Raw genomic sequence first — 15,290 nt, 5'->3', positions numbered from 1 at the left:
GATTTTATAGGTATTTAGACAGACACTGATTGCATGCATTTTAATAGTACTACCAAGAATTTCTATAAATTTCAAGAACTTTTTTCCTAAAAAGATGAGAGGCACATGTCCTTGTAAATACATTGCTAATAGACAATAATATAATCGTTGCTATTTCTGTCCTTTGCTAAAATGCTAATATGGCTTAACTAAACAGGCATGCATTGTTCTCAAGTAAAACCAGAATCAAAAAGAGCAAAGGAGCAAAAGCAATTCGATCTTCCGTTTTTTTGTGTGTATTCCTTATCTCGTTTCTTAAGATAGTAAATTCCCACTTATAAATACATAAATAACACAGAATTAGGTATGTGGTGCTAGGGATTGAACCCAAGGCTTCACCAAGCTAAGGAGATAGATGCTCTACTACTAAGCTAGTCCCAAGCCCAGAATTTTTTTTTTTTTCTGAATTCTACTTCAATGAGAATGACAAGCAGATATCAGGAATTTCTATCTCAGGAGTCCTTTTCATTTTATGTCAGAATCAGGGCAAATTCAGTCTATGTTGTAATGGAAAGCAGATGTCAAGAAATACTAAAGACAGGCAAACAAGGCAAGATTCTGATCACTAGTCATTAGCTATGTTAACTTGGAAAAGCCACTTCTTTGAACTTTGGTTGTAGTAACATTCATATACTGTGTTGCAAATCCCAAAGTGTTCCACATTTATCCCACTTGGTGATATTAATATTTAATTAATATTTACAGCTTTTCAGTCATGGTCTCATTTAAACCACATGACATCTATAAACAAATACTTCTGTTGTGTTCATCTGACAAATAACTTTGAAGCCTAGAGCAAAGAAATGTCCTAACCAAGGTACACAGGAAGTGACATGAGTGTCAGAAGCACATAAGAATTACCTCTAAGTTTGTACTCTTAACCATTATACTATATTGCCACCAGTTATTTCATTTACTTTAAAAAATGAAATCTCAGATTCTTGCAGGATTGAGATAATGCATTTGGAATGCCCAGCACAGTATCTGGTATCTGACACGTTAATTATTATGCATTACATGATTTCAGGGAGGGAGGAGGGGACAGGGAAAGCGGGAGGGGAAGGAAGAATAGTTTCTCTCACCTAAGGCCACTGCCAGTCACTAGATTGGATTCAGATGTACAGTCTTCCCAGGTGGTGTCAGGCTTTCCAAGCACAGATCAAACCCAAGCTGTTGAGTACTGTAGCTTTTACCCTTTGTGAGCACTGAAGTGTGGCCAGCCCAAATTAAGATGTGTTGAAAATATAAAATACATACCAGATTTCAAAGACATGGTATGAAAAAAGAATGCAAAATATCTTAAAAATTTTGTTTGACTCACATTTTGAAATAATATTTTGGATATATTAAGTATTACTTTTTCATGTGGCTTTTGCTGTTTTAGTGGCTACTAGAAAATTTGAAATTACATATATGTTTTACAATTTTATTTCCATCGGGCAGTACTGAACAAGATGTGTCTGCTCAGTTCTCCTTCCACCTCCAACACTGGGTTTTCAAGTTCCAGTTGCTCCACGATCTTCCTGGGGAGCACATCACTTCCATTCATCCTTCTTCAGGTCAGCCAAGCCCCTTCCCTAACGTGAATCTCTGTTCTCTTTCACTTAGGGCCTTTCTAATGAAATCAAAACACTGTCTTGTGATTTAGTACTAGAAATATTTACCTATTAGAATATGTTAACTAGAAGAGACTAATAAAACTAGCTTGCATTTCTAAACCTCAAATATATTGATGTTATTTTTATAGGAATATTTTCATATTTATCTTGTTTAATATAAATTACCAGTAAAATACTATGTAAATTCAAAAAGGAAGAAGGGCATCATTATATACTAAGGTTACGGCATGTCTGTGATACATAATCCATTAGACTGCCCAAGAGCCCAACCAGAGGACACAGGTTGATTCTGTTCATGGTGCTTGATAAATGGAGTCTCTGGAACATTTAATATAGTTAAGAACTCTGAAAACTTAATATTAAAAATACTTGATCAATGCCCTCTTTCCCCCCCAGAACCCGCCGAAGGTAAATAATTCCTATCACTAGGGGCACTAATGTTGCTTTACACAAACAATTCCTTAAGTCAAAGAAAGGCGTGAAGATATGTTCTGAGCAGTTTTCTTCCAAGCATATAGAGATTATTACTTCCCACAACATTTTCTTTAAACATGGCTTAACTTAATTTAATCAGTTTGGAGATTGTTGTTTTTTCCTCTTTAACTTGCCAAATAAGTCAGAAATATTTATTTTAAGAGACAGTTTAAGGATAATGGTAATTCCCAATCTGTCAGAGTTTTACAAATAAATCTCAGTTGAATGTCTATCATTGTTTCCAATCTGGTTAGGAAAAAAGGGAAAGAAGTATACAATTCATCAGAATAATTAGTTGATTGGAGTTGAATAATTCTAAGAATAAACACTTGACCCCCTGGCACCTCATAAACCCCCTGGAGTGAGAGGGATTATAAATTAAGTATACAAGACATAAAATGGTCCAGATACACACTTAACATTATTGCAAGCATGTGGGACACATTTAGATAAGTTAAAACCAAGTGTGGGCTTAGAGTTTGGCTATTTTTTTTATCAGAGGCTTACTTAAGCTTAATTACTTTGGTGTGAAAATAGCAGGGTGCAGAGAAGTGGGTAGAAAGAACAGAATAGTGGCAACAGTGCCCCCTGCTGCCCGACAGACACTTCCCTTGTTTCAGGGATTTTTAGAGACATGGTAACCCAAGGGATAATGACACAGGAGAAATCAGGAAGGAAAGAACTGACATTTATGGAGGGCTCACAACATTACAAGCATTATGCTGTCATTTAAATTTATTTTTTATTTATTTTTTAGTTTTAGGTGGACACAATCTTTATTTTTTATTTTTATGTGGTGCTGAGGATCAAACCTAGTGCCTCACGCATGCCAGATGGTGTGCGATACCTCTTGAGCCATATCCCCAGCCCGATTATGCTGTCATTTAATGATATGAAGTTCCATACAAATTCAGAGGGGAAAACGATGTATTTTGTAGATGAAGAAATTGAGGTTCAAGAACGTTAGATAACGTTTACAAATTACACAGCCAGAAGTAGAAAAAATATCCAGGATTTAGACTAGAAAAACCTGGCTCCAAAGCTTGTACATTTTTTTTTTTTTAAATACTAAGGAGGGTTGAACCTGGGGGCACTTTACCACTCTGCTATATCCCCAGTCCTTTTTATTTTGAGACATTATCTCAACTTGCTAAGTTGCTTAGGCCCTTGCTAAGTTGCTGAGGCTGACCTCAAACTTGCAATCTTCCTGACTCAGCCTTCTGAGTCTCTGGGATTACAGGTGCATATCACTGTGTCCTGCAAAGCCTGTATTTCTTATACTGCAGCACACTGCCAGTAGCTGTCGACCACAGGCATAGCTCAGACTCCTGAGTGCAAGGCCCAACTGTCCTGATTTGCCTGGGAGTGAGAAGATTCACTGGACTTTCAGTGCTAAAACTGGAAAAGTCCCAATCTGTCAAAGTTTTACAAAAAAAGACAAGTTGATTACTGTAGCTGGAATTCAACTGAATAAAACACCAGGCTAAAAGAGTTCATTTGGAAAGGGAGGAACGTGCCCTGTTGTCTGTCCTATCTCTCTTTGCCCAGGGTATCGAGCCAGAGGTGAGCAATTTCTGTCTTACTTATTTTATGCCTTGACACATCCTGAGGCACTGTCAAAGAAGTTCACATCTCTGCCAGATATGATTTCTTCAATTCCTGTCCCAAATCATCATTCAGTAGGAATTTAGTTAATCGAATCATCCACTCTAGTGAAAAGAGCGGGGACTGTGGCCTCACAGGACCCAGTTCTGTGAGGGAAGGAGGGCCAGAAAAGGCCCTGATGTGCATGGTGTGCTTGCTGGTGCTCCAGGCTCTGGGCGAGGTACTGAAGTGGCACCCCCTTTCTCCACAGAAAAGTCTTAATACTGGGCTTCTCCAGAAATCTTCAACATGGCTGATTTTAGGACTATCAGCAAGAGTCTCTCTGCAAAAGAGTCCAATGTAGATAAACTTCCTATTTTCGTGTCGCCTGTTTTACTTGGCCACTGGCCGAGAAGATACCAGCACTCCAGGTGCTGGACACCCCCTTACTAGTTTTTCACAAATATATCCAGTATAGTACTTTGAAGAAAAGTGCAAACAAGGCCTCTGGCCTTGAGCTGGGCTTCACAGAGATGTCTACATTTTTAAGATGAGTTATCAACTGGGCTCCATGGTAACAGCTGGCAGGGGGAGGAAAGAAAGAGGAGAAAAACTCCCCCCTTCTCAAGGTGCTGTCCTTGAGAGGTTAACTTGCCCAAAACAGTGAAAGAAAAAGCTGCTTTCATGTGAACTTCTGCAGACTCTGAACTTCTGAGCCTCTCCCCTTACATGCTGAGTATAAAACTCTGAAACTACCTGAATTTTGGGTTCAGGGGATTAATTGATTACAGCAAAAGCTGTGCCCTCTGAACCTGGCTGCAGCCAAATATAACTGCTTCCTTCTGTCTTCCGTGCCTTGCCTCATTTGTCCCTACAACAAACAGTACCTGATGTACACTCTCTTACCCATCCTCTCTCCTTAACCCTCAAAGGTAGTTATCATTAACCTAAATAACAGGTTATAGAAAAAAAATCAATAAGTTCAGAAAGAGGTAAATAACTTGTCTAAGGCCGCACACCTAGAAAAGAAGGTAGAACTCAATTTATTTCTGCCCAAAGCTGTGTGACTTTTTTCACTGTATAATACTTCTTGGCTGTGGTATTGTGATAGAATAAGAAATATATACCTGGCCTCTGTCCTGGTGCTGACACAGAATCCCTAAAACCCTTATAATTTTCTGAGTGATTGGAATGATATGAGCATTGTTTATTATAATATTTGATCTTGGTCCCCAGTTTCAGAGAGGAACATCTAAGATCCTTAATATCTCTGGAGTGATGATAATATCTTTTTGTATGTTAGCAAAAAGTAATGAGAATTGGCTTTTGGGTAGCCAACAAAGTGTCTGCTACTCCATATCTAAAATTGGAAGAATATCAATCTTGAACAGTTGTGGTAGGTAGATGTCTAAATCAACTGGCATAGAGTAGGTACTCAATATATATTTGCTCTCATTTCATCTGAGCACTCTATGATTATGTTTAGAATTTATGGAAAATTCTGTTTGGGGACAATATGGGATGTCAGCTCTGCTTTGGTATATTAATTCAAAATGTGCCTAGCATATAATAGGCACTTAAGAAAAATTTGTTGAATGAATGAATAAAGGACTACATTTTCACTCTCTTTGCGCAAAAGTCTACTTTTGGCTTCATGAAAGGTCTATTTAATTTTTCAACTCAGACTAGCAGGAAGAACACAAAAAGAGTATAATAATAATTTCAAGACAGAAATGTTACCCAATATTTTAACTACCAAGTAGATAAACTTAGTGGTGTTTGTGTGCTCTGTAATGGTAAAATATTTTTACAAGGCTAATTTCAGTTGTTTACTGACTTTCTAGCTGTTTCAGTAAAGTTATCAAACTAAGAATTGTCCAAAAAAAATTTGGTTATGAAGAGTTCTTGATCTTTTTCTTCAATTGTACAAATACATGTTCTTTAGCAATATGCTCTGGTTTGTATGTGCTGGGAACCCAAACCTCAATATAACAGTGTTGAGAGGTAGGTCTAATAAGAAATGATTAGATTATGAGGGCAGAGCCCTCATGAACAGATTGATGTTGTCACTCGAGGGAGTGGATCAGTAATCTCCAGAGTGAGCTGTTACACATGGGAGTTGGGCATCCTCTTACTTTCTTGCTCTTCCCCTCCTTTGCCCTTCTGTCTTCTACCATGGGATGACTCAGCAAGAAAGCTCTTGTCAGATGCTAGTCCATGTTAGCTTCCAGAACCATAAGCCAATACTTCTCTGTTCATTATAATTACCCAGTCTCCAGGATTCTTTTATAGTAGCAGACAACAGAGTAAGACACAATATTTTAATGGTATAGAAAAGTGTCTCATATGAACTAGATTACAGGCCACCCCAGGACACTCCAAATTTATAGTGGTTTGGCTTACCATTTGTCAACTTTAGGATGATATGAAAGCACACCCACACAACCATTTTGTTTTTTCTCTTTAGTACAGTATTCAATAAATTACATTAAATGGTCAACACTTTATTATTAAATAGGCCTTGTGTTAGAGTATTCTGCCCATCTGTAGACTAATGTAAGTGTTTTGAGTACATTAAGGTAAGCTAGGCTAAGGTATGATGTCTTGTAGATTATGTGTGTTAAATGTATTTTCAACTCACCCTATTTTCAACTTCTGATATTTTCAATTTACAGTAGGTTTATCAGGACATATAGCCATCATAAATTGAGGAGTATCTATACATGATTTAACTTTTGGTTTCATAAAGCAGATGGGTAACAAATACCACATGTTAACAAAACATCCAAGCTGTACCTTTAAGATATAGAAGCCTAAGGGCGCACTATGGTAATTCTGTTATTACTGTAGCCCTCTTTGCTCCTTATTTTCTCTAAACTCCATTTCTCAAAATAAGCTCTCTAGAAGAGTATATTTATAAAATTTAAATAGTTATCAACCAAACACAATGGCACATGCCTGTAACCCCAGCTACTCTGGAGGCCTAGGCAGGAGGATCACAAGTTTGAGGCTAGCCTGGGCAACTTAACAGGACCCTGAAAATAAAATTTTAAAAGGGCTGAGGATGTGGCTGATTGGTAGAGCACTTGCCTAGCATGTGGGAGGCCCTGGGTTTAATCCCCAGCACTGAAAAAAAATTAGGTATGAAATAAAAATAAAAAAGGGGTTCTGAAATCCAGTAAAGTTTAGGATGTTCTAAATTAACAAAGTTCTTCACTACAGAATTTCTCACTCCTTAGTATGGATCTCCAAAAGTAAGTGCCAATGCAGTGTCTCAACTGTCCTTTCATCATGGGCCCTCCCTTCCTCAGGAGCCTGGATGAGGCTTTTTCCCCTTCTCCCCACTCCAAACCAGGAAAATATCAAGGACTAAGATTTTGTTGGAGGGTCACAAGCTATTATACCAATATTTTTCCCCCTTAAGAACCATTTAACCCTTTGGGAAGAATCTGACCTCAGCTGAGAATGCACACTTTAATGTGAATCGCTTCTCAAACTCCTTCACCACAGAACTTTTTCAAGTTCACCATTTTTTCCAGAAACATACTTTGTGAAACCCTAATTTAGTCATCAAGGAATATTTTAACACTTCATCATTCTCTTAAATCTCAAGGATAGAGTTTCCTCCTTAACATTGAAATTTCCTAGTAGAAAACTACAATAAACCCAGGCATTCCAAGAAATAAAAAAGACTTGGTTAAGAAGCCCTGTCTGCCTCCATGCTGCCTCTGGCCAGTACCCTTAGTTTGTGGGTTTTATATCAGTCAACATTTTTCATAATTGTGGTATGACATACATAAAACCTATAATGTTCTCTAATCTTAAGCGTACAGCTTGATAAATCTTCACAACTGTATACACACCCAGATCAGGATACAGGCATTGAACTCTTGATCAGAGACCTTTTTTTGAAAGTCTTGACCTCCCATCAGATACATTAGGCAGTTTTCAAACTTTGATGATATTTAGTGAAGATTCTACCCAGGGGGGTTATTAAAATCACAGATTCCTGCCCTCAGAGATTCTGACTCAGGTCTAGAGTGGGAACTGGGGTTTCTAATAAAAACTCCCAGGTGACTCTGATGCAAGTGGTCTGTGGATCACAATTCAGAGAAACATCAGCCTGCCCTATAGGATAAAAGTCAAAGTCCTTAACAAGGCATTAAGGCCTTCCGTAATTTGACCCAATCTCATTTTCCCAGACTCACTGGCCGGTTTTCACCATGCAGAATTACTTATCTCTCCTCAACAGGTCATGCATGTATGTTTTCCTTAGCCTGGAATATCTTTCCAGTCTTCTTTACAGGAAGACTCCTTCTTATCCTTCAAGACCCAGTAACACTGTCACTTCCTCTGGTAAGTCTTCTGAACCTCATCAGGCAGAATTAGTTGCCTCCTCATTGTTGATCCAGAACTTTATTAAAATTGTTGTAGTTGTTATCACAATATTGATTTTAAAATCTTCTTGTTTAAAAATAAGGAGTATATTGGTTCTCTGCTAGACATCTAACACAGGGGGGCAGCACACTGTGGTGAATGAATGAATGGTGGATGTTATTGATTCCCACCTGAAGTCACTTAGATCTCATTTCCTGTCCCACAAGGCTGCAAGCTCTCTAACAGAAGAGATTTCTTCTTCACTTTTTTGTTTTCCAGTCTCATCCCAGGGATTCAGCTGCCAGTGAAAAAATACCTAACGGGTGACCATAACACTTTCACTTGCCCCAATTTAGTGAGTACCTCAGTGCCTCCTAGGCTCTCCCCACACTGGTGGAAGGAGGCAGGAGCTGAGTGTTAAGTGTTGGGGGAAGAAGTCATCCCCATCTGCCAGGTAAGAATGCTATGTAAGACTGTAAGTGCAGAACTGGGCCTCCAACACCAGGTTCCTGGCTTTCGCTGACCTTTCCCTCCATAGAACACTGTTGCCATGGAGATGACCATTACCCTAAGGGGCACAGTTGGGTGAGGCCTCTAGAAAGGTCTCTCAGGAAAGCAACAGTGCATGGAGACCCTTGGCCCCCTTGTCAACTTCCTCGTCTATTTACTTGCCTATTTCTTTGTCTACTCATGTTTGTATTTGTTGGTTTATTTTTTTAGCATTTTTATAGACGACTAGGCATCTAGACAAAAGCCGCTATGGGAAGCCCTACCCACAGCCCAAGGTGAGCTCTTGAGACCACTGATCATGAAGGTACCACGGGCATTTTTGGTACCGGGTCTTGGAGGGAAGGGGGCGGTCCTGGTTGGAAGGGGCGGGGCGATGCTGCAGCCTTCAACTCTGGCCCTGCGTGGTGCCCCCCGCACTTCCCACCTGGCCTGGACTGCGCAGGCGCTGGGGTTGCCCTCGCCTGGACGGTTGCGCTGGCCGGGTTGCGCTGGCCGGCTTGCGCGGAAGTTGGTCACGCCTCGCGTTTGCGGGTGGCCTCGGAGGGAGTGCGTCTGGACGTGAGGGAGTCTGACTGAGGACATTGTGTGCCTGGACAGCGAGGCCATGTGTGGCACCCACGGTTCCCGAGCCCCGCAGGCGAGTAGTGCGGGCCAGAGTTGGGGCAGGCCATGGGCGGCGGCGTCGCCCGAGGAGTACAGCTTCGAATACGGCTCCCCGCGGTACCTGCTGCTCTGCGGTCTGGGCGGGATGCTGAGCTGCGGGCTGACACACCTGGCCATCGTGCCCCTGGACCTGGTCAAGTGCCGCATGCAGGTGGACCCCGACAAGTACAAGGGCATCTTCAGCGGCTTCGGCGTGACAGTGCGCGAGGAGGGGCTGCGCGGCCTGGCCCGTGGCTGGGCCCCGACCTTCATAGGCTACTCCCTGCAGGGCTTCTTCAAGTTCGGCCTCTACGAGGTCTTCAAGATTCACTACAAGAAGCTCCTGGGCGAGGAGAAGGCCTATACGTGGAGGACCACCTTGTACCTGGCCGCCTCGGCCAGCGCCGAGTTCTCCGCCGACGTGGCCCTGGCGCCCATGGAGGCGGTCAAGGTCCGCGTGCAGACGCAGCCAGACTACGCCCGCACCCTGCGTGAAGCCGTCCCCAAGATGTATGCCGAGGAGGGCCTGTGGGCCTTCTACAAGGGCGTGGCGCCGCTGTGGATGCGGCAGATCCCCTACACCACGATGAAGTTCGCCTGCTTCGAACGCACGGTGGAGGCGCTGTACAAGTACGTGGTGCCCAAGCCGCAGTGCGAGTGCACCAAGGCCGAGCAGCTCGGCGTCACCTTCGTGGCGGGCTACATCGCCGGTATCTTCTGCGCGATCGTGTCCCACCCCGCCGATTCCGTGGTGTCCGTGCTGAACAAGGAGAAGGGCAGCACGGCCCTGGAGGTGCTCCGCAGACTGGGGCCCCTGGGCGTCTGGAAGGGCCTGTTCGCTCGCATCATCATGATCGGCACCCTGACGGCCCTGCAGTGGTTCATCTACGACTCGGTCAAAGTGTATCTCAACCTGCCGCGCCCTCCCATTGCTGAAGAGCCTGCGTCCCTGAAGAAGCACAAATAGGCATGGATTTGTGAACTACTGTAGCTACCCAGGGTCCAGGTTCCCACCAAGTCTGGGATCGCCTGTTGGGGTGTTAAAGGTTAACGTGTTCAGGAGAGGTGACCGAAGACCCAGTCTGAATTCTCTTCAAAGGACTGGTTTCTTCTTTTTGGCAGTTCCAGAGGATTGCAAACGTTTCATTTGAGGGTTTGAATCGTTATCTTTGGGTAGTTGGCATGGTTAATTTTATTTGATAGCTTTACAATAAATAAAAGGAAAAAATTCCTAACAGGAAGTAATGTTAGGTCATTTAACATTTCTAGGTCCTATCTCCTTTGATTCACATTTCTGTGGAGATTATCCAAGCATATCGGTTGCATAGGCTGCAAATGAGGTTTCGAGGTCAGCACAACTATATGAGATGGGAACAAAGGGAAGTTCTGGTACATGATATTTAGCTCAGTAGAAGTCGTGCACCTATTGAATAGATGAAGGACTCATTGAATATTTCTTGTTCATTCCCATACAGGTAAAAATTATTAAAAGTTAAATGGTGCCTTATATTGTTTGATAGCTTAGAATGTATTCACTGTTTTCAGAGACATAAGAAGGTCTGCATTTTCTCATTTTGCTTTGTCCCTTCTCTTCATGATGTTGCTGATTAGAACCTAGCTCTCTCCAGGAAGCGCTAAAATTGGATCAATGTGGAAAGCCAAAATGAGATGAAGGGCAGGCTCTGGGAATAAATATGTAAAGAAAAGCCTCTGTTCTCCAAAGATTTCTTTTGTATAACTCAGCTTTCAACAGCCATGCATCCAAAGAAGACCATACCATCCTGGCATTAAAACAAAACCAAAGCCAAAACAAAACCCTTGCAAATTCCGACGACTTTTGTTGAATATTAAAGAATGGTTTTGATGGCTTTGGAAGGAAAATCTCACTTTAAATGTTATAAGTACTGTTCATTTAATTTGGTAGATATTTCTGTGATCTTTACAATGGTTGAGGTTCATAAAATATTGAAGTTATAAAACACATTTTCAGTTCCCTATAGCCTTCACATCTCTGAAACGGGAAATTATCAAATCAGTGAAAGTCATGAATTAGAGATGTTTATAAAATGTGAATAAGAAATAAACTTCAACATGATATTTTAGATAACTTACCAAAGTATTGCATGATTGCCTTACCAACTTGTATTAAATTAGATTTCAAATTTAGAATATGTTAATGTTTTAACTTTGTAAAACTGTTCTGTGGTTAAAAGAAGTTTGAAAGTGTCTAGAATTAAATATGTATGAACTGTTCTGATTGGATAATAAAGAAGTTGGAAGAAAATTCCAGAGCTTGTGAATGAGATGGAATGAAGCATATTTGTATTCAGTGCTTCTATTTTGCTTTTTATTGACAAGGATCATTATCTATTGTTAACAAACTTCAGCTTGCCTTAGGAGGTTAGTGTGCAAGTTTGTTGAAAAGAAAAGTTCTCAGCAAAGGAGAATGATAAATTTAGTGGAACTGAGTTTTGTAGATTCATTTTTACAAAAATTAAAAACATACATTTCTGTCTAGTGTTTTATAAAATATTTGTCAGAAGTTTCTTTGGCCAACAATTTATTACTTTTTATCAGTAATATAATTTAGGAAATACTGGCAAAGCTGTGAATTTTAGGGTAATGAGAGGCCACTTGTCTGGTCTTTGATATTTCATGATTGTTCACAAGATAATTTTGATAGCATACATAGTATATTGTTTTTGTCAACTTTTGTGTTGCTGTGACCAAACAGCCTGACAAGAGCAACCTAGAGGAAGAAAAGTTATTTTGGCTCATGGTTTCAGTTTTAGATTCAGCCCATGGTAAGCTGACTCCATAGTTCTGGGCCTGAAGTGAAGCAGAACATCATGGTGTAAGGTTCTAGTGGAGGGAAGTAGCTCAGGACATGGCAACCAGGAAGCAGAGAGAGAGAGATCTCCACTCACCATGGAATAAATATAAACCCCAAGGCACACCCCCAATGACCTATTTCTACCCACACCCTACTGGCCTACAGTTACCACCCAGTTAATCCACATCATTGGATAAATCCACTGGTTAGGTTAATGCTCTGAACATTTTTTTTGAACATTTTTTGTATATTCTTATACATGAGCTTTTGGGGGATACCTCATGTCCAAATCATATTGTGTATGTTTAGAGAAGTACACGCTAAGGGGACCATGTGGCATGATTCTGGCTGTCATGAATATGGTCAAGATGATTGTTTACTTAATTTGATCAGCAATTTTATTTACTTATTTATTTATTAATGGTACTCAGGATTAAATCCAAGAACTTAAGCAAGGTCTTACGTATGCTAGGCAGTGCTCTACCACTGAGCTACAACCACAGCTCAGCAATTTTTATATTTATCCATATATTTCTATTCACATTTCTTTAAATTGGTGGAGTATCTTATTTAAACAAGTTCCTGAATAGCTGACAGTAAAGAATAAAGGCAATTTAAGTTAGATAATATGAATTCAGAATTAATAAGGATTTTTTCCTTAGTTATTATTTCTTTGAGACAATTTAAATTTCTGATAAATGTTTTACATTTGTATATGGGAGACCAGAACAAGCTGAAGACAATTAAGGAGCAGCAGATGCAGAAAGCTCTTTGCCTTTCCTGAATTTACTGAAAAGCGAAACAGATTTATAAAAACACAGGTATCCTGCCCCACCTTCCACCAGAGAGAACAAAAGTTAACCAGCAAAGGCAACTTGAGATCTGTATTGGCCTGGAGATGGTACCATAGCATCTATATTAGCAAGTTTTATGAAAGAGCCTTTATATGCTATTTTTTTGCCTTCTCCCACAGTGCCTCACCTAAAGACACCCAAAGTCCTTTTCCTAACTTTTCTCTAAAAATTTACCATTCTTTTAAAAGATGATATACAAGCTGGAATTCAGTGTTGCCTTTTTGAGAACTAGTCATTTTCTGTGTGATTCCCAGGTATAGATGAAATATATAGGTTAACAAACTTCTGTTTTTTTCTTGTGTTAATCTGTCTTTTGTAACCAGTTTCTTCCAACTAAGAGCCTATGGGGGTCATTCTTCTGCTACCCCTGTAATCTATGAAATCATGCATATCTGTTAGAATTATAAAAGTCATAATATACCTCTGGTATTATTAGGCATTTTATATTCATTTTCTCAAATAATCTCAATTCTTGAAGTCGTTCATTTTATATATGAAAGAGACTCAGAAGCTAGGTAACTTGCTTATCAGAGTCATGGCTAATAAGTGATAGAATCTAGATCAAAGCCCACATTTTCTTTATTACTCCGGTCTAACACACTGTTATGACCAATGTCTATCCTTTTGATAGTTTTTCTCTCATCTCCTCCTCCTTTCCTCCTTTTCCTTCTCCTCCTCCTTCTTTCTCTCTCTTTCTTTCACTCTTTTTTTAGTGGTTGTACTAGGAATTGAACCCAGGGGTACTTTATCACAAAGGCAAATCCCAGCCCTCTCACTAAAAAATTTGCCTGGCTAGCCTCAAACTTGTGATTCTTCTACCTCATCCTCCTGAGTAGTTGGGATTAAAGGCATGGTATAAGTTTTTTTTTTTTTTTTTTTTTTTAATAGTACTTCAAAATTATTTCTAAGGGCTGGATGTGTAGCTCTGTGGTAGAGACCTTGTGTATTACGTACAAGGCCCTATATTTGATGCCCAGCAAAACACACACACACACACAGATTTAATATTTGTATAAACTAGAAATGTCCTTAATATTGTACCAATGCAAAGTTTTTAATGTGACTCAATTATGGAAAACCTATGACAAAATTGCTTAAAAGTAATCAAACTGCAAAATATTTAGTAATGTAATATTTAAGTCATTTTTCACTCTAGGTCAGTGGCTCAATCCTAACTTGAAGGAACTGATGATAACCAGTGTGTTTGATTTGTATGTGTGCGGTGTGTGGTATTGCAGTTTCAACAAGAGGCTTTATTCTATCCCATTTTCTATTACTTCCCTCTAATCTTTAGTTTCTACAGCCAAGGAAGCTGGCTTAGGCCTATTTATCTTCCCCCCCAGGTGGTGATTAAAGTTGCTGTCTCAAGTATATGAAATTAATTTCATGATAGAGAGCTGTAATCTCATCCACTGATCTCTCCTTTGAGAAGTGAATAAAGGGAGTAGGCAAAATCTTGAAAAACAAAGGCCATATTTACATGTTAATACCACATGATAAAGATCAGAAAGAATCAAGGTATTAATGTTATGAGTAATTTTTCCTTGCCACACAAGTGTGTCTTTAGAAAATAAGTCTTTTGAACTTTTCAAAGGCAAGAATAATCACTGAAGTCAGAAAATTACATTTTGACAGGCAGCCATTCAAGTACAGTATGCTTGTTTTTCAAGGCCTTGAAGATCATTTATTTTAAAAATTATGAGCAAAGAACTGTTTGCAAGGAAATTTAAATTTTAATTTCACTTGGAAGACTGTCTCATTTTCCTACCATTTGGGTCTGTGGGTGAATAGGGAGGTATTAAGGTGACTGTGACTACGTTTGTATGTAGGCATGTAATTGTTTTGGTTAGCATATTTTGAGGATTTCCGAGGTTTTGAATTTTTGGTGGCATGTTGGTTAATTCTGTCCATGTCCCTAGCCTATAATTTTACTGATCAACATCCACCACGTGCCAAGCATTGTGCTAGGCAGAAGGGATTCTGTGATGAACATATTACATGGACTTTACTTTGTAGAGCTTACAGTCTAGTAGGAAAATTGTGCAAAGTGCTGCAAAGGAGCATAAGGTGGTGTAAGACTGTAGATCTACATAATGTTTAAGATGAGACCTAGAGGATAAGGAGGAATTAGACTGGCAAAGAGAAAGCACAGGTCAGGGGCACACTTGCCCTGAGGAAAGACAAAGCCTGGTGTGTTTTTGTTTTGTTTTTGGCACTAAAGATTGAATCCAGGGGCATTAACCACGGAGCCACATCCCAGCCTTTTTTATATTTTATTTAAAGATGGGGTCTTGCTGAGTTGCTTAGGGCCTCACTAAGTTGCTGAGGCTGGCTTTGAATTTGTGATTCTCCTGCCTC

The 15,290-nt window shown here is 40.0% G+C and overlaps 1 protein-coding gene across 1 annotated transcript; it reads left to right on the top strand.

Moving 5' to 3' along the window:
* The first annotated feature begins 9,207 nt into the window (after positions 1 to 9,207).
* LOC124096867 (solute carrier family 25 member 3-like) lies at positions 9,208 to 10,212 on the top strand. The gene has a single exon (XM_046450911.1). The coding sequence runs from the start codon at positions 9,208 to 9,210 to the stop codon at positions 10,210 to 10,212; it is 1,005 nt and encodes a 334-aa protein (XP_046306867.1).
* The last annotated feature ends 5,078 nt before the right edge of the window (positions 10,213 to 15,290 follow it).

Source organism: Marmota monax, unplaced genomic scaffold (genome assembly GCF_021218885.2).
Source record: "Marmota monax isolate L192 unplaced genomic scaffold, Marmota_monax_Labrador192_F-V1.1 WCK01_AAM20220418_F8-fsc00023, whole genome shotgun sequence".
Classification (NCBI taxonomy): domain Eukaryota; kingdom Metazoa; phylum Chordata; class Mammalia; order Rodentia; family Sciuridae; genus Marmota; species Marmota monax.
The sequence above is the reverse complement of the archived record's forward strand: the minus strand, read 5'-3'. Positions and strand labels throughout refer to the sequence as shown.

Coding starts and splice junctions, on each gene's coding strand:
- LOC124096867 (XM_046450911.1), top strand. CDS start 9,208: ATGTGTGGCACCCACGGTTCCCGAGCCCCGCAGGCGAGTAGTGCGGGC.